The sequence below is a fragment of the Lepisosteus oculatus genome, chromosome 15 (genome assembly GCF_040954835.1).
Source record: "Lepisosteus oculatus isolate fLepOcu1 chromosome 15, fLepOcu1.hap2, whole genome shotgun sequence".
Classification (NCBI taxonomy): Eukaryota; Metazoa; Chordata; class Actinopteri; order Semionotiformes; family Lepisosteidae; genus Lepisosteus; species Lepisosteus oculatus.
The window spans coordinates 15202974-15223226 of NC_090710.1; the positions used below are offsets into that span (position 1 = coordinate 15202974).

The 20253-nt window shown below is 35.6% G+C and overlaps 1 protein-coding gene across 6 annotated transcripts in view; it reads right to left on the bottom strand.

Moving 5' to 3' along the window:
* Nucleotides 1-769: 769 nt before the first annotated feature.
* The window catches only part of pcdh17 (protocadherin 17), a 59951-nt gene continuing 40467 nt past the window's right edge, over nucleotides 770-20253 (bottom strand). For all 6 annotated transcript variants that reach the window (XM_015363982.2, XM_015363981.2, XM_015363980.2 and 3 more), the window contains one exon: nucleotides 770-4930. In XM_015363982.2, the coding sequence (XP_015219468.1) occupies nucleotides 4266-4930 (665 nt within the window). In that variant the 3' untranslated portion in view covers nucleotides 770-4265. The remainder of the gene's footprint in view (nucleotides 4931-20253) is intronic.

Below are 20253 nucleotides of genomic sequence, written 5' to 3' on the forward strand. Positions count from 1 at the left end.
CATATTATAACATCTTTTAATCAATGAAATATATGCAAAAATTGCCTTATAAATATTACTCCCTCATTAGATTACAAAGTAATGTTTTTATAAGTTAAAAGCTATAAATAATAATATTATTTTTAACTTAATAAAGTTAAAGAGTACTTATTTTAACCTTTTTTTCAATTAAGAGTTTAAAACAATAATGGTGTCAACTGCATTTATTCATCTATCTGGGTGAATAACATTTTAGCTTTCGTGTGAATGTAAAGAAATGAGCAAAAAACACATCTTCTAATAGCAATATTTTTAAAGATTTGCCATTGACAAACTATAACAAATGGCATTCCAGAAGCAACATGAATCACAATGATAATAAATGCATTGTTAATGAGATCTGTTAGGTATGTCTCATCCCACCTGTCCCTTTTTTACACTGTGATTATTTAAAATCATAGGGAATTTAATTCCCTATGATTAGTTAGGGAATAATGAACATTAATATATTAATGTTAATATATTTCTTGATTTGAAGTGGTCAATTTTTAGTTTTGAATTGGTCTTCCATGATGTTCTTTTTCAAAAGCCCCATTATCCAGTTATGATTTTGCACTCCTATAGTAAAATGTATGAGTTGTCGTTCTTAGAAACCTGATAACTAGATGCAGCAACTGTTGTGGCACAAGTTGTACAGTATATCAAAAGTAATTAATGTCAATTTCCCAGTGGTATGTAGTGTTTAACACATATCCTCAATGTTAATGAATGTGATAACAGGAGACACAGCTATTAGTAATTGCTTTTTATTCATAGTCTTCATTTTCCAGATAGATCACATTAAACACAGCCATTAGACAATAGCGGTTGAGATAATCCATACAATGTATGTCTCTTTTCTTTTCACCAGCTGCCTGGTGTAGCTTAGAGCCCTATGGGGTGACAGGGGCTGATAAATGTTGAACACCAGCCCATGGACCAATAGGGGCTGGAAGAGTCAGGACCTCAATCAGGTTTCATTCAATTACACTCCAAATCAACAAACTTTGATAGCCGAAATTCCCTTCTGACTAATGCACCAATTAATCCTGCCTGATGCCAAAAGAATGTAATTAGACAATAATGAGTAGGTGTACATTATGCTAGATTTCAAACTACTTGTTGACCTCAGCAAGTTATACTCCATTAGACAACAAACAGCTTGAAAGTCAGCAATAATAAAGCATGTCACACACATGCATAGAAACACAGTTAGTTTTCAGAGGACTAATTCTGATTACAGGCCTACAGGACATAAGCAAAGTCTAAAAAGTTTTGGTCATTTGTTCTGATTAACATAACTCTCAATGTTTGAATGCCAACTTTTATTTTTAAAGTCACTGTAAAAACCCTGTGAATAATATTATTCATTGTTGACATTGAACAATTGCAGTATGCCCCTATTCTCCCTGTGGGTAAACTGTGGGCAAACTGCTCATTCCATAGTAAATGAATTAGATGGGCACTTGAACAATTGCAGTATGTCCCTATTCTCCCTGTGGGTAAACTGTGGGCAAACTGCTCATTCCACAGTAAATGAATTAGATGGGCATTTTGCCCACTATTTGCCAACAAGGAAAATCACTTGCAATGACAGACATGCATAAAAAATGTCAAAGAGAGAAATTTTGCTTAAAAAACAGTCTTTCTTGATTCTGGTTCTAGCTTGTTTTCTTAGGTTTTTATTTGTTAAAACAGAAGAATTTAGTTTTGGTCTGATGATAGAAAAAAAGAAAGAAAACTGTCAGACATAAGTCCTCGTTTAGCAGAGACGTGATCATAAGCACTCACCACACAGTCTGTTTCCTTTTTGTTGTTGTTTCTGAGCCGTTCTCAGTAACATATAGAGCATGTCAGGCCTGTCAAACCTGTCTGGCTTTTGTAAAATCTCATTTAGTAATGAGCACAAAGTATCCTCTTTCCGAAATGCATCTCTAGTAGTTCAATGATACTACTACTATGTTGGAAAAACAAGATACAACGTGTTCATTTGAGTTTTATATATAAAATTAGTCAGAGAATGCAATTCCCTGGCTGATGGTATGGTGAAAAATTGGTTCTGAAAACTTTAAATATTAAAAGATTTTCAATTTGATACTTTCAATTCATTCAGAAACATTGTATGTTTTACTTTATCCTTAGCTCCCAGGCTTTGTGGAACAGGACTTAACGGAACTCAATCCTTCTAAGAATGGATGATTAAAATCAATAAAACTTTGGCAGTTTCAGGATCTCTATGCTAAGGATGTTGGTTCATTTTGACAAATGAATGGACAAGGCATGGCTAAACAATGTCTGACCCATATTCTTAAGCAATAGCCTATGGTTGCCCTTATGCCAGTGTAAGTGCAGCATTACTTTTCACATAACTTCATTTTTAGGCCAACATATTTTTATAGATTCAATTTCCTCTTATCTCAGTATAGAAAAATCATCACTGCACTACTGTGTTGACAGCTTTCCATATGTTTCTCTTACATTTCTTTTAATATTGTAATCATTGTAATCATTTTTAAATTGTAGAAAGCTACGATCTGAATGTGTCTTGTTAAAAGCCTTAATTCACATTATAAGCCCTGAACATACATATTAAACCCTGCTTCTACTGCTACAACAGTGCTTTATTTTTTTAAAAAAAAGTAAAATGGAATTTCAGTTATCAAGTTTGGTTAGTCTTAGAGATTTCTGGTGAAAATAACAATGTAATACACACAGAAAACACAGATAATACATAAACTGCTCAAAAGGAACCTTTTTGGTCCTATAAAACAATAAAAAAAACTGTACTGCACATTCTCATGTGGACTGTTAAATGTCCTCAATAGATAAGAGCACTACAGTTATATTAAGATTTTATCTTTTATTTCTAATGTTAGTAAGGCAGCTTTTATTATTTTGTAATGAAACAATTCTGTAGTAAAAATGCCAAGTTTTTCTTTAAAAAAAATAACTAAATATATATTCTAGCTGCCTTGGTAAAGATATTTCAGCTTAGGAAATGTAACATATGGTTGTTGCTTTTTTATTAGCTGGCTCATGAAGCTTTGAACAGTTTATGTATCCTAGTACTTTTTGACCAAATGATAAACAAGAGACTTTGCTCTGAGGCACTGCTACCCACTCCTGAGGGGAAAAGGGAGCAGACAAAAATGAAATTAAACTCATAGAGTTCGACAGCTACTAAGGCAACAGTTGCCAAATACAATATAAGCCCAAGTATATTGCAACACAACTATATATTAATTTTAATAAAATACACAATATAGCTCTTATACACTTAACAATTTGGCTCATATGCACAGAAATTGCAATAAATCAATAAAAATATGTAATTTGATGTAAACACATTAAATTCGATACACTTTCACATTAAAAGATATTGTGTATAGTGATAATGTGAAGGGACATTTCCTTTTAAGAGCCTTTGCAGTGTCCTCTGCTGTTCATAAATAAATATTTCACAATTAACTGCACTTTAGCATTTTAACGTTGTTTTTTTTTAAAAAAAATTATAAATATTCTGTTATTATCTGGACACTACCCATAAGTATATATATCTTTCACAGTAGAAGAAGAATGTCCCTAATATACAGGATTATGTGTGTCACAGGGGATGTTCGACAAGTGGACATTACTTTACATGAAAAGATTGGGAATTTATAAAGAATGAGGAGTTCACACAATGAGCAGGGTATATTGTACTGCTTCATCAATTTGGAATGTACTATGCAGCAGATAAATATAAGGGAGTACAGTTTACACAAGTGATTGCTGATGGAATGTGAAGATCTGCGAAAGTTTTCTCCCAGCCCTCCCCCCAACCCTCCAACTATAAAGATCTTCTTTTGCACTTCCACAATGATACAGTGAAATCCTTTGTAATTTGTCTGTTCTTCTCCTCAGTTAGACCAAGTGGGTACAGAGTCCACCTATTGGTTTCTATCTGATTGTCTTAACATTCTGTCACCCATCTTGTCAGTACAGATGTCTTCAGCTCTCCCCCACCTTCCCCAGCTGTGAATTGGTGATCCTTAAGAAGGACAAAACTGCAGTGAAAAGGTATGAGTCGGTGGGCACTTGAAATGCTTACTAGAAGCCAGAAGCAGCATCTTCAGTCACTTCAGGGATCCGTCTCAGGACACATCCCTTTAAAGCCACCTCCACTTTCTTAAGAAGATGCATTGCAATTGTCTGTGTGTATTTTATTCTTTGTTTCTTTTCTGTTGTCATCATTGTTGTTGTTTTTTTCACTTTCTCACCGATGCTGCTTCACTTCCCCGACAGTCCTGTAACAGCTTGTCAATTTCGCGTACAACTTGTTCAGCATCCATGCCCTCACGGTTTAATTCTGGATTGGACTGATCTAACTGCTCCAATACACAGTCCATCTCATTCGAATCTCGACTTACTCTTGAATGCACATCAGCAAGGACTTTAGCCATGGGATCAGACAGAAGGTATGGGGAGTCTTTCAATTGTTTATTTGGTGAAATGTACTGGTTGCTAGTTTCTGCGAAGTTGCCAGATTTACCTTCACAGCCTTCTATAAGTCCCTTTGTTGATGTGCATGCAGGAATACACATTTTGCTGGGGCTGTTTGAAGCAGAGGGCACCTCTTGCAATAAAGGGCTCAAAGCACGCTTGGCTTTTAAATAAGGTTTGACGTTGGCAACAAGGATGGTGTGATCTCTCTTCTCTTTCCCAAATGTGCAGAAAGTCTTTTTTCCATTGGGGTTTACAGTTTCATAAGTTTCTGTCTCCACTGTTGCTTCCATTCCTGCTGGTACAAAAAGGTTTGTGCGATAATCTGCGCTTTCTGCCTGGTTTGCTGTGGGGAACTGTGGCATCCAGCACCTGTCAGAATGTCCTAGTACTCGACACTCATCCGTGCAATTAACGCACTCTTCTTGCTCTGTGAAAAACAAACAGGGTTTCTCATTAGCTTTAAAAAATTCAAAACCACATAATTCTAACATATATTAGACTGGTGCTTAAAGGGTTAGCATGACCCATTGTGTCCTGTAATTAAAAACAAAAACAGAATCATTATGAATATAAAAAGACACACTCTCATGGGAATACAGGATACCAGCTGGCTGACTTTGTGTTTTCCATGCGTATGATCAAGGGATCATTGTGTTTACAAGGAGCTTAAAAATGACTTTTAAAAAATGTGAAAAACAAAAACTGTCCAATTTGGCAAAAGAGTGGAACTGTTTTCATAAATTTACATCACATGTCTTTGAAGCCCTCTAAACTCACATTCTCCTTATTTTACAACCAAGTGCATCATGCATTTCTATAATTGTGCTCCTTTTAATCTAAAATTCAATAGAAAGTACATTTCAGAAAATTTCTGACAATATGTCAAACAAGTAGAAGGCTTTAAAAAGACTTCTTTAAATATTTAAAAAGCAATAAAGAGTCTGAGGAGCTTCAGTACTTTGAGCATTAATATTCAAAAGACCCAGGTAGACAAGTAATTGGCTAAATAAAAGTTGTATTAACTGTCATTATACAGTAGGCTTCAAGAATATTAACAATACCACAAAATATGCTAAGTATAGACTTCTATTTATCAGGTAAAACTATTTCTACATGTCTAAAAAAGATCAGCTACAGTACCCTTTGATTCTACCTACTTTCAGGTAGACATATAATAATCATAAAAATAATAAAATAATATATATAAGTAGCTACTGGGGTCAAAGGGAGATCTGAGATGTGGTCATTTGTTTTATGAGGAAAAGGGCATTGCTTAAATATGAGCACTTAAGTTCAGTATAGTAAAAAAAGCCAAATCAATCTAAACAAATGAGTACTACAGAGACAAAAAAGGGAAAAATATTTGATCATGAATATGTGTTAATTTTATGCATTGGTACTGCAACATATATGTAAAGAATTCTATTATAAACCTTAAGATCTTCATTATTTTTTGTTTTTATAATCAAACAGCAATGTGCCTTTAATTATATGAAATTCAGCTAAGTGAAATTAATTCATGTGAATAATATAAGTGCAGCCTGTCTGTTTTTATGCCCCAAACAGTGCCACATGAAACAATATTTATCTTGCTGCATGCTTTAAATGGATCTGATTTTACTTTAATTGTTCCAATCAAAACTTGCTTTACTATGTACCAGTACCTGCTAAACTTCTACTACTATAATAACATATCTCTCTACTAAACTGTAACTATGTGGGTATGAAAGAGTAAGTTACACTTTCTTTTACAACTACTGATTTGGTGCTGTAACACAAAAAATAAAACAAATGCAACCCAATCATACATGGGGACAATTTGGAAGCCATGGTAAAGGCCGAGGAGGGAAATTTGACCTGGACACCGAGATAACTTCCTACTCTTATCGAGAAATGCCCAAAGATGAGGACTGAGAGTCAGGACCTCGGTGTAATGTCCCCGTCACTATACCTGGGCATTAGAACCCACACAGAGCACAGGGCGAGTGCCCCCCACTGGTCCCACTAACACCCCTTCCAGCAGCAACTATAGCTCCACAGGAGGTCTCCCATCCAGGTACTGACCAGGCCCAACCCTGCTTAGCTTCAGTGGGTAGCCAGTTGAGAGCTTCAGGATGATATATTGTAAAAAGGTGGCAAATAGTAATAAACAAAGTGAGCAGGGTGTATTATACTGTGGCAAGCAGTTGTAATATTAGCTGCCACACCATGTAACCTGGCCTTTAGACTTCATGTCCATACAGGGAATCAGGTAATTATACATCTTTATTAATAGATGTAGAATTTACTGCTTAACTGCACATAATGTATTATCTGACAATGTTCTGTGTCAGAGAGTAGCAATCTTTCAAACCCAGCAAACTACTGCCTTTTACTGTTTTGTATTTAATAACAGAGTGATAAATCACACATTACTGTGTGCTTGAGATGTATAACAAGGCACAAATTCATTGTTCTCTTTCATCCACAACAATTATGCAACTGAACAGACCACCTATTACCTTACCTTTAAAAAGAAAAGGACAAATAATCTATGTATTTGCCAGGCATACTTCCTTTAAAACATTTTACAAAAATACAATACAGAGTTTGCTAGGTCAAAAGGTCTTACACTACAGTTACTACATAATTTACTTTTCTCTGTTTTAGTCAGTAATATATTCAACACTGCTTCAGCTATACAGTATTTAATATCCCGCTGTTCATGCTGGTATGCTTAAAATCAGTGTTCCATGTGAACTGCTTCAGGCCTGTAGGTCAGTAGTAAGTTTGCTCCTTAGAGACAGCAATGGAAGTGCATGAGATCAGCTGAAGAGTTTAAAAATGTCTAAAGAAGCATGAAGATGTTAAAGGTTATTTCATATTTTGGATGTTATCTGCTTTTCTGGGGAGAAAAACAATTATACATTGATTCTGAGAAGACAAATTTACAACTACTTTAACTGTAGGTACAATCTGATTTCCCTGAAAAGAAGAAACCATATTTATTTAGTAAAACATTAAAGATTCCTGATAATGTGGACCATTGAAACACAGGCTGTGTATCAGTCATTATGCACTTAATCTTTTGTATTGTACAGTAAGCATTTTTTTTTGTAAAGGCATTACTAATTTAAAGTATTCAATTATATATATATAAGTCACTATTTGTTCATGTATAAAAATCTTTTTACAAAAATATTTTTAATGGTGGCAGAGTGGAACAGCGGTTAGTGTTTCTGTCTCACAGTGGGACTTGGTGCTATCTGTGTGGTGTTTGTGTGCTCTCTCAGTGTGTGGGTTTGCTCCAAGTGCTCCAGTTTCCACTCACAGTCCAAAGACATACTGGTAGGTTTATTGGCTTCTGTGAAAATTGGCCCTGGTGTGTGTGTGTATGTGCCTTGTGATGGACTGGTGTCCTGTACAGGGTGTATCCAGCCTTGCACCTGTTACTTGGTAGGATAGTCTTCGACTCCCCAATGACCCTGTATTGGATAGTGGTTAGAACATGGATGGATGGAAAATTCTGACATTCATATTTACATGAATATAGATAGAGAACTTCTTTATACAGTATCATATCTTTATAAACTATAAACTCTTTATGGCATTTTGATGTATTAGTGGCTTTGAGTATTAATTACCATGCTTACCCAGATAAAAAAAAAATATTATATGATTTAAACTGAAATTATTACTTAAAAAGACAATTTTCACAAGACATGAGGGGGTAAATCAGTTTATCAAAGTTAAAACTCAATTATTTTGCTACTGTGTTATTCATTGTAAAAATAAAATATTAATAGTAGTAGAGGATGAAGTAGTAGTACTTTTCAAGAATCTAATTTAAGGAAAAAATATTTTATGTTCAATTTTTCTACCAAACTACAATTAGTCAATTTCAGCATTGCTATTGTCATTCCAATTTTAAATTTAATTACACTCCACAGTTCTTAGTTTATTTAAAAACTATGTCAATCTCAAAACAATGGCTTTTGAAATTCTCTGCTGAGTACTTAATATTCAATGGAAAAGCTGATAACAAAAAGGACAATACGAAAAGTGCTAACTCTGAATTGAAAGGTAGGGTTTGTTCATGTTAAGAACAAAAAAAAAATGGTTACATCAAGCTAAAACATAATAATGCAAATGCAAACTTACACAGGCTAAAATGGGTTGCTGTAGCATTTTTTCAATTTTGCAAAATGTCCTCCATATTCATAAGTTTAAATATGTGCCAGTTATCAAAAGGAAATAAAAAGAAAGACACCCTATCAGTGTTTGTGTTTTATAATGACCTTTGAAACATAAAATATGGCACAATGTATAGAATATGTGTGCTACTTATAAACAGACTTCACAATTTCACATAGAGTATTTTGACATGGCAAGCGTATACCCAAGAAGTGTTTCAAATAAAAATAATTTCCGGTATCTGAAGTTGATCACTCATTATTTGATTCCACACTACTCAGAAAGATAATGTATAAAATGAACAGCTCCTGTGTACATCTAATGCACAGACAGATGCATTAAGTGTTTCTGCCAAATCTTTTATTAGCATCTCATTTTTCACTTTGGTGTCTCAGCCACAGAGTATGCAGTATATGTGATATTCGGGTTTCTAAGCACTCTAAAACACAGCCTATTCTGTTTGGTTAGTCATTTGATTTATTATATTGTGTAGGAGGCCAGAAAAGGTTCTTGTCAGTTGCATGTTGAGGAATATGACAAAGAATGACACTACAAAGCAGGGGTAATAACACTGAAAAAATAAAGAAAAAATCTTTTTTTTTAAGGAGAGTTTTCATCTTTTTATTATTTTTATGTGTACTGTTCTGTTATCCCCAGTTCCATAGCTATTTCAGTGTTCTAAGTCACTCATGAGCTAGGAAGACTGAGGATAAGAGGCCTTTCTCTGATCTCACCAATCTTTCCAACAAGTGTAATCCTGCTTTATTTCTGAGCTGCTGAACCCAGAAGGACATAGCGCAGCTTGGCCAGTCTCCACTGTGCTAGCAGTGCCTTTGTGGGACTCACTGTAGCATGCTGAGGCAAACAATTCTTAGGTGATATTCCCTTCCTGGCCCACTGGAGCACAAACACCAATACACAGCACCCTAGGCAGTCCAGGCCAAGGATTTTAGAGTAAATACAACCAGAGATCAAATGGCAAAATCAAACAAGCTTTTGATATCATTCTCAATCATCAAGGGTAAACATATATCTGTTATAAAAGGTGGCATTAGCTTAACAAAATCATTGGTTTGCATAGTGTAGGAGAATTTAACCCAGGCAGTGATTTGAAGCCTTTTTCAGAAGTTCAGTGCTATAGTTTACTTATGAAATATGGCAATAAAATTATTTTAAATGCACAAAACTAATAAAAAAGAGGTGCTTAATGTTTTTAATTCCTCTGCTGTGTAAGATCTTAAATTTTCTTTCAGAGAAACCAGTTCCATGAGCTGGTTCCATGATAGAAGTAGGTTTTACTGTATGAAAACAGCTTTGGGGTCCCAAGTTAGATTTTACCTTCTGTGTGGAGTTAATATGTTCAATCTATGGCCATGTGGATTTTCTCCAGGTGCTCTGGATTCCTCCCATACGTGATGTCTGGCATCTTTAAACTTTGCCCTCTAGGCTTCTGTATACTGTATGGTAATAATTGGCAGCCCTTTCAGGATATATCATGTATTATTCCCATTGTTTGCTGATTGTGGCTCACTGCAGCCCTGCATTAGACTAGGTGGTCATTGAAAATGAATAAATAGTAATACTGAAGAAATGTGTGTTTATTGCATTACTCTTTATCCAGTTCAACCTTAAAATAGCACATCAAGGGACTCAAGTGCAGGCTAAGAGCTACATTACAGACATTGCTGATTTGACTCTGGGCTATGTAAGGTGTCCCTGCAGCACACAAATGGTTTAGTGTGAATGGGGCTGGGTGGGTTAAGTATCCTTGACTTGCCTCAAAGTAGACGCATTTGACAGTGTACCTCTTCGAGGACTAGTGAAAAGTCCCCATCCATTCATTGCTTGCACAATGTCCAAAGCCATGAGGTGAGTTGATTTGATAACTTAACATTCCTAAGTGTGGTGTATACAAACAATAATTGAAATAATACCACAATGCTTCTACTTCACTTAGTGAAGTCTCTGAGCTAAAGAATTGTAGACTATTGGACTCACCCTGAGAACTACAAAATAGTATATGTCATTCCATTATGAAGCACAAAGGCATTTTTTCTACATATATTAATATACTTATTTATAAGGAGTGCATCGTCCCACATGTTGGCACAGCAGGATGAACGGAATTCTACTTGAAAGGGTTCTACATTAACAAAGAAGTATATTTTTTTCAAGCACTCAATATTTTAAAAGTTGCTTCCAGCATTTCTCACCGTTGGATGTGGCAAATGATTAATTATATATTTTGGGGCTGGCTTGATCTTTTTTGTATAACAGAAATGAGACTCAAACCGAGCAATGTTTTTTTAGCAGTAAAGTGGATAGCAGGATGAAGGACAGGTTGATTTACCTAAATGTCGCAGTCACTCCAGGTTGCTAACCCATCCAATCTTCCTTTTATTACACCACACCATGATTAATGGCTTCCGGTCACTACGAGTAAGGCCCATAAAAAATGTCGCTGTAAAATACAGCCTACAAAACAGCATGCACTTGTGCCCTGCAACTGGGCACAGTCATCATAACTAGCAGGGCTGCACTGCCTCCAAGTGTATTCTGTGGCAGCTGGACTCAGCCTTGAGCATCTGTGACAGACTAGAGCTGCACCTGCACACCTAAGGGACAAGAGCAGTATGATCTGAATAAACCTCACAGTAACACTCTGGGACTTCAACAGAGATGGTAACGTGGCTTGCATAAACGTGGTCACCTCACTCCTGCAGAATGCTAAATATGTTTGGATACTGAAAGCTTTTTCCCCCCACTTAATATCATACAGCTACTCATATTAATATTTCACATGTACACCACAGAAATCTTTGCCTGCCTTTTTGAAATATTTTTTATCTCTCAGGTTTTACAATTTTTATGGTGTAGTTGGATTAACCCCACATTTCACAAAACAATAAACAAAAATAACATAGTAATATAAACAATATAAATATGAGTAATTTTAAAAGTAAAATCCTAACAATTCAGAACATAGAATCACACAATTTCCTTTGCAAATACGAATATCACTGATTATTATTGCATAATATGTATTCATTACAACAAGTGAAACAAGACTATTCTGAATTGACAACAGTTACTGTATGCAAAGTACAGTACATGACATAATGGCACATTTTATGTTGATATCTTTTATTATTGCATATTCTAGAACCACACCAGCGGAAATCTAACTATACCAAAACAAGTCGAAAAACTGAAACAAGGTAAAAATGGCTTTTGATCAAATGTGTTGTTTTGCCACTTTATTTCAGTCAGCAGGACTCCAAGAACGTAAATAACTGTCATGTTGTTCAAAGTTACATTCTAACGAGACCATGTTGATGGAATGAAAACATTAAAATGCACAGTATATACTGGTAAGGACAAGAAGAAAAAAAATAACCTATAGTTCTGGTTGCTTAAAAGTCACTTTCATTCCTCCATAAGAGGCATTCAATTATACAGTATATGGTGATATTTCTATATTGATCATAATGCTATTCCAGTCCTTTGTATTCAAATAATCTACAAAAAACCTTACAGCTGGAAAACATGGCATATTTATTTGCTTAATATTTCCCAGCTCATTTAAACAAGACGTTTCTCCACCCAGCAAGCTGGAATACTGCAACTCAAATTTCAATGAGGATACTGTTACATGGGGATAGACTGATTGGGATTAAATGCGCCTTTGTTTGTTATTGTGTTCCTACTTCAGCTACATTTAGGGAGGGCAATGGGTATATCTGCTGCACTGGTCAGTTCCTGAGGGAAGCTGTAGCAAAGAGAAAATGCAATTGTTTGAATCTCAGGATAGAGTATCATACTGACAAAATGATCTCTGTTCTTCAATTATTCAGCAACGATTGTCCATAAAAACAGATTAGATTCAAACATGGTATATTCACAGTGAGAGGGTTAAGAAAAAGCAGCTCCTTTCTATGTTAAGGCATAGTCTTTGTTCTGTTAGGCCTTTAAGCATAAATAACATTTAATTTATGTTTACACACTAAAAGTAAAACTTTGAAAAATGCATGATTATTAAGTATACAATTTACTTAAGTATAATATTTAAAACTTTGCAAATGTGGTTGTCTCATTATTGTCTGTGCCTTGGAAGATGTTAACAGTTCCTCCAGACTTATATTTTCTACATAAATGATTATCTCTCAAGAACATGATGGGCAAATCTTGCCTTCATATTTTATTTCTGATGGAAATTTTTGAAAATGAACTTAATACTTCAGATTAATAATAAAATAAGTCTAAAAGTACTGTGCAAAGCAAGAATTATACATCATGCAACAAATTAAAAAAAGAAAAGTACAAGTCAGCATTCCCACCATTTATTATAGTGTATATATTCACAACCATCACTGCAGAGATGCTCTTTAAAATGAGAAATTCATATTGGAATTTTTAAAAACATGCAGACTTTAATCATGTTTTAATTTATATAAAAAAGTTGAGTGAACTCATGGCAAGTTTTCAGATTTCATTTAAGCACCACACAGTGAAATACACAAACTTGCCTGCAATGCAATAACATCCCCATGTCAAAATATACTGTATGTATTGTTGAGCCTACACAGAGTATACTCAAGTGTGTTCAGACTATTCCTAGTAGCCCTGTCCCTTTATCTCTGTGCTTAATATGAACAATAACCTTTCCTTTTCTTCTTTGTTTTGCACTTCAGATTAACTACTTGGGTAATAATTTCAAGAACATAAGGCATGCACTCTCAAAATGCCTTATAAGCCTCAATATAGCGTGATTGTATTCACTGGCCTGTTGACTATAGAACTACATCTGCGCACTTTCAGAGTTTAAGATATCACATGAAACACCACTTCAATTCATTTAGCGGTTATAGAAATTCGGTAAGGCATTCACATGTCTTACTTTTCAAGTGAAGATTAATGCAGTGGGGTACCCAGTTCACTTTACAGCAGACAACAAGTCTACCAGCATGTCTTTAGGAGGTAGGGAGAAATGTGACTATTTGGAAAAAAACTGCCCTACACCAGAAATCAACAAAGGACCCTGGAGCCCAGAGCTCTGAAGTAGCAATGTAAACCACCATGCTACCATGCTGAGCTCAATAAAAAAAAAACTTTCCCCCTTATCTCAATTTCTCAGCTCTGCACCCAGTATGTTCTTCTGTAGGACTTCTGGCACATAATGACTGTAGCATGTCACCCATGTGGGTGCTGCACTTCAATGGCGTAAGTGTGTTATTTTCTATATACAAAACACTTTGGGATGAAAAGCACTATATCAATGTGAAGAAGTAATAATAGCTATTATAAATAATAAATATCAATTATTATATCAACTATTATATTAATAATATCACCACCACATTGCCCAGTAATTTGTATGCATGAAGTGTTTACAAAGTGGGTGCATCATAGAAAAAAATGATAATTGCTACATTTAGGGAACACATAATCCTACAGAGAATAGCTTAGTAAAACAGTATAAATATTCCTTAGTTATTATGACAGTGGCTCATTTCATTTTTTGTATTTATTCTTCATCTACGTGCCATCTACATCCTTCACTAAGAACAGTAATGAACAGAAGAAAACGTTATCCAGTCCAGGTGGTAAAGACACAGCTGTGCCTGCTTAAAATAAAGCCATTAATGCAACAGCTTCCATTTTCACTTGTTTATTCTTTTAAGACAATATTGATAGAAGTCATTGGTTTATATCCAGCCTTAAAGGCACATACAGTACACAGGGAAGAAACAGTATAGAAAACAAGAATATTTTATTCTCTCAGATGTTAACAGTCCAAAGCTAAGTTGCACTGTACCTGTGTATTCAGATAGAAACACAGACAGAAAATCTCTACTTTCAGTTTTTAGAAGGTTTATTCCATGTACTCCTCTGACAAAAATAAAAATATTTAGGCCTCAAGGAACCTATGCCTGTTATGAATTAAAATATTAAGCCTGCAAGAACTGTATTACTGTTTTGTGCTTTCCCAGCTTGCCTATGTTCTTTCAAGGTCTCTCGAGCGGAGGTGTAACTCATGTATCCTACACTTGATTCAGGTAAATGAAAGGGAACAGGGGTCTTAGCTAATTAGGGTCTTGGTTAATTGCCCAAGGCTGATCTAACTGCCTAACAGAAGAAAGAAAACACAACGTTTCGGCTGTGGAGCCTTCTTTGGGTTTAAGAAAGAGAGGGCAGTCAGCAAAGATAATATACTGTAGCATGGGAAAACAAAAGCCAGGAGAAAGGAGGAGGTGGGAGCAAGAAAGAGGCAGAGTGGCCAATCATGTGGTGCGAGGTTGAGAGAGGTGAAGAGAGGTGTGAAACGAAACCTACAAATGCATAGAGAGAATTAGATGGTGGCCAAGTTCCCACCTTTGTATTGTGAGCCAGTTGGATGCTGCAGGGTTTTAGAAATGGTGGTGGGAGGGGTACGAGAGAGATGCACTATGGGAAGCCCCAGATGTGAAACAAATACTGTATGTAGACAAGACCAAATTCCTCTTTCCTAATTTCTATTATAACTTCTGTTATAATTCAATTTCTTACTCGTTTCACAATCATAAAGAAAAAATCCTGCTATATTTGTAAACATAACTCCTTTTAATTTGGAAGAAGTGCTAAAAACCTTACTTTTGAAACTTTATACTGGGCCCTTTGTAACATCAGAGGTACTGTGTTTTAAACTGCAAGACCTTCTCAGTAGAGGGCAAGATACTTATATGGGTAACAAGCTTGGTACATTTGCTCCAAGAAAATGCAAAATCAAGTTAAAATTGACATACCAATTACATTTCCTACACACACGCCCCATTGTGTATCATGTCTTTAAAACATAATATTCAATTGTTCTAGCACAGGTGCACATTTCAGAGAAATACACAGAAAAGTATTTTAAACACGTGAAAACAGCAAGAAGCAAATTTCCAATTTCAATTTCATTAAATTGTTTGCAATTAGTACATAAGGTATCATGTTATCTTTTTACTAGGCATGTAATCCACATTTTGAATGCAGATTTGCTCCTTCATGCATAAATCCATGCAGAGATTCCTACACAAATCATAATCAACACCGCATAGCAGGTGCACCTGGAGAAAGATACACCTGAGGTTAAATGGTGGCAAGTTCATACAGGCTTTCTTTCTACATTAATAGGTCATTAATTGCTAGAAAAACATAACACCATTATCAATCTGTTGCATGTTTATTTTACTAGTTAGAAAAGCATGTCTTTGTTGACTTATACACATTAAAATTCACCTTTGTGGTATAGCCACACTGTACAAAAGAGGCATAAAAATATTATATAAACATGAGAAAACTAGGCAGAAATATTTGAGAAGCATTTGCACACTCACTAGTGGGTTTTGAATGTACATAAGTAGTCAGATGTAATTAAAAAATAATAGATCAATTTAATTTTATGTCTTTCAGTGACACCCTGGAAATTGCATATTGTTATATTGTATTATTTTGAAAACAGGTGGGGCACATGAAAGTACTGCAGTATTATATTTATCCATGACATATAATAATAAGACTGGGATCTTATGATTACAGTTTGCTAATAATTACAAAAACACTAATACTAATTTGCAAAATAGAAAGAGTTTAGGTTTTGTGGTCAGTTAGCCTTTTCTAAGACTGTACAAACTGTAAATATGAGTCACTGCAATATGAGGAAATAATGTGACCACATGCTCATTCATGATAATCGAGCTTAGCTAGCCTCTGAAAGACACCACTCCACAAATACAAAATTAGGACAGCACCAAGTGCTGTGGGGCCCACAATTACAATTCTTTTTATAATTTAAAACAATATTTAACAGTATGTTAAGTAAGTGAGTAGAACATCTGTCACTAAGGTACAAAGAGGTGAACACAATACAGTCACTGCACACAACAATTTATTTGTACTTTTGGGGGATGTCATGGCTAATGAATAAATATGCTGTTTAAACATTCCTAATTTAAACATGAATTAATCACTAAAGTAATAGTGTTTTGAACCTTTCGTCTCTGTCACACCTTGCATTAACATCTTGATAGTTTGGAAAAAAAACATACCAGAAAAAACAGTCTTTAAATAGCATGCATATTAAACTATGTTTTAATATACTCATTGCCATGCAAAAATTCATCTGTACATTACCTGCTTTCAAATAGTTGGCCTACTTAACAATCCATGCTCTATTCATTGTTTTTAACATGTCAACAACACAATTAAACCAAACATGCTATTGTACTATTCTGATGAGCATTGTGATGGTCAAGTGTGTTTTATTGAGTAGGTTATTTACATTTTAAAAATGAGCATTTATCTGCAAAAACACCAATTGATTTTCAATTACAATTATTCAATGAGCAATAGTTTGGAACAAAATGCAGTAATAACAATTCTGAATCCAAAATTCCTGAAGTGAATATAGAGCAAGAACAGTAAAGTGATTTATTCAATGCTGAAGTTTATAAGTTCTATAACTCATACTTAGGTTCCTACATTCATCATCTTTAACCATTGAGCTGCCCAATTAGCTGAAAGGTTTTTGGGTTTATTTTTATGCAAAATCAGCACTCTGTCAGAGTTACGACCTCATGGATCACTGACTACCTGACAGGCAGACCACAGTCTGTGAGACTTCAGAACTGTGTGTCTTAACAGGTAGTGAGTAACACAGGGGCACCTCAAGGGACAGTGTTTTCTCCATTCCTCTTCACCCTCTATACTTCGGACTTTAAGTACAACTCAAAGTCATGCCACCTGCAGAAGTTCTCAGATGACTCTGCAATTGTGGGATGTATCAAGGGTGAGCAGGAGAAGGAGTACAGAGGACTGGTCAGCAGCTTTGTGGAGTGGTGTGGGGTGAACCACTTGGAACTGAATGTAACAAAGACAAAGGAACTGGTGGTAGATTTCAGGAGGAAAAAGGTCAAACCTACTCCTGTCTACATCCATGGGAGTGGCGTAGAGATGGTGGACTCGTACAAGTACCTGGGAGTGCACATCGACGATAGACTGGAATGGTCTAAGAACATCGAGGCCATCTATAAGAAGGGACAGGCCGACTTTACTTCTTGAGGAGGCTCAGGTCCTTCAATGTGTGTAGTAAGATGCTACATATGTTCTATCAGTCGGTGGTAGCGAGTGCCATTTTCTACGCAGTGGTGTGCTGGGGCTCTGGGATTAGAGCAGTGGATTCTAAAAGGCTGAACAAGCTCATCAGGAGAGCAAGCTCTGCCATTGGGTCTGACCTGGACCCCTTGGAGGTAGTGGCTGAGAGGAGAATGATGTCCAAACTAGAGGCCATCATGGACAACTTCTCCCATCCCCTCTATGACAGGCTTGCAGGAATGAAGAGCACGTTCAGCAATAGACTGATTCATCCACGGTGCGACAGGGAGCGCTACAGGAGGTCATTCTTGCCTTCTGCCATAAGACTGTACAACGCATCCACCTTGCGTCTTGGCAGAGGCAACATCGACAGTGACCTGTTTCTGGACTAAACGCATCTACACATCTACAGCTACATCTGTTCTCTTTCTTTTTCTTTTTCTTTTTCCCGTTTACAACCATTTTTTGTGCAATATATGCCAGGGACCTGTGCAATACATGTATATTTATATCTATATTTACATCTATATTTATATTTATATGTGTGATACAATTTTTCTGTGTACTGTGCTGTTCTAGTTTGTTCTTTGTGTGTCCGCACTGTGAGTAACTATTGTATTGTATTGTATGTATTGTACTATTATTATATAATTCGTTACACTGTGGATGTGTTGTGTGTGTTAAGCTGCTGTTGCACTGCAATTTCCCTCACGGGATCAATAAAGTATCTATCTATCTACTACAAGCAAAACTTTCATGAAAAACATGTAGACAGAAGTCAAGATGCACAAACCATAGTAGTGGAAATAGTCAATGAGTACTTACTGGGGTAGGGATCACCACCATGTGTTAACAGTACTTAACAGATGAAGTAAAGGCCATGTATCCAAGAACTATAGATTTTGAAGGTTTACTGATGTTCATATGTAACACATTTCAAATATCAAATAGTAATTTAACATCTGACAACTGGTGCTGGTACCACAACTCCAACATCAGTCCTTGCAATTGCTTTTATAATATCCATTATAATTAAAATAGTTAAGTATGCAAATGAGTGGGATGCATTCTGTATTTCCTCTTAAAAGCCAGCACTACACTTAAAACTAGGGAACAGTCTCCAGCTTTAGAAAAAAAACATCTACGTATGCAGGGTGTAATGATCAGTAACAGTTGTGGGTCTCATTATACATAACTAGGAATATAACTAGGAAATTTAAAAGATAAAAGACTTTTACCAAATACCAAATTCATTAAATTCCTGTGAATATCTTAGTCTATATGAACAGCAATTAATTTTCTTTGACAAAAACAAAATTTCAGCTTCTCTTTATTTTTGTTTCATTTTTTCTTGAACTCTAATTCCTAGCCCACCATTTTGCATGATACAATTCTTTTTAGCAGTGCTTTGTTTTAGCATTCATGTTGTACAGTCTAGAATGTGTATGCAAATGCTGTACCCTTAACGCCCCAGAGTGCAAAAAAACACCAAAGAATCAAATATCTTGGGAGGTCTGATGCAAAATATATGGGTACTGCAGCAACTAACACCAATAAAGCATATAACTAGTATACACAAAATACAATAAAAAATAGATGAGATACAGTACCACCTAAAAATTGTCAAATGTTCTGTAAAGATGGAATGACATTAACTCAAATCAATGGACTTAACCCAGAGATTTATTCAGTGTCCTGTTGAAAGCACACCATGTCACTATGTTTGGTTTATATTACATGTAAGAAAAATACTTATTGAAGGTTTCTGAAAAAGAGCAGCACATCAGGGAGAAAACAAATCAGCAACATTGCTTTCTCATCTGTCCATAAACGAAACCCCAAAACGACACACAGAAACTGATGTCAAAATTATTTTACAGAAGAACCACATACTTTCATGTATAATTCACTAACACAAGCTAAAGGCAATGGCATTGTCCTAACAAATAATACAAGTGTGGTTAACAAATGTAATTCATGCTCGATTGCAATGCCCAAACTCAACAATACATTTTGCTTTGACTCTGTCCCCTGTGTGTCAAAAGTATACAGCGAGAAGACGCACGACAGAACTGTCAGTATTAGTGAGATTTCCCAGGTTGTCACCTCTTGCCAGTCACTGAAGCAATTTTCCCCAAATCGTGCAAGATAATTGACCCAAAATAATGTCCCACATGCACTCAATACCACAACAATGGAGCATCCCCAAAACTGTTAATAGGTTATAAATTAAATCTTTTAAGTATACCTGTATGTTTAAGAACCTTTTCAGTCCCATCTATATGAAAACTGAACTGGAAAAAAAACCCTTGACAATTCGTTTATCTGGTATGAAGGGGCTCTGTGTGTTAGTGAAATATGAACTGAACTATTAACTTTCACAGATCCTCCAGAAGCAGGAATGAGTCAACATTGATCAGAGTAATTAACTTGGGCAGCAAATACAGACTGGAAACATACTAT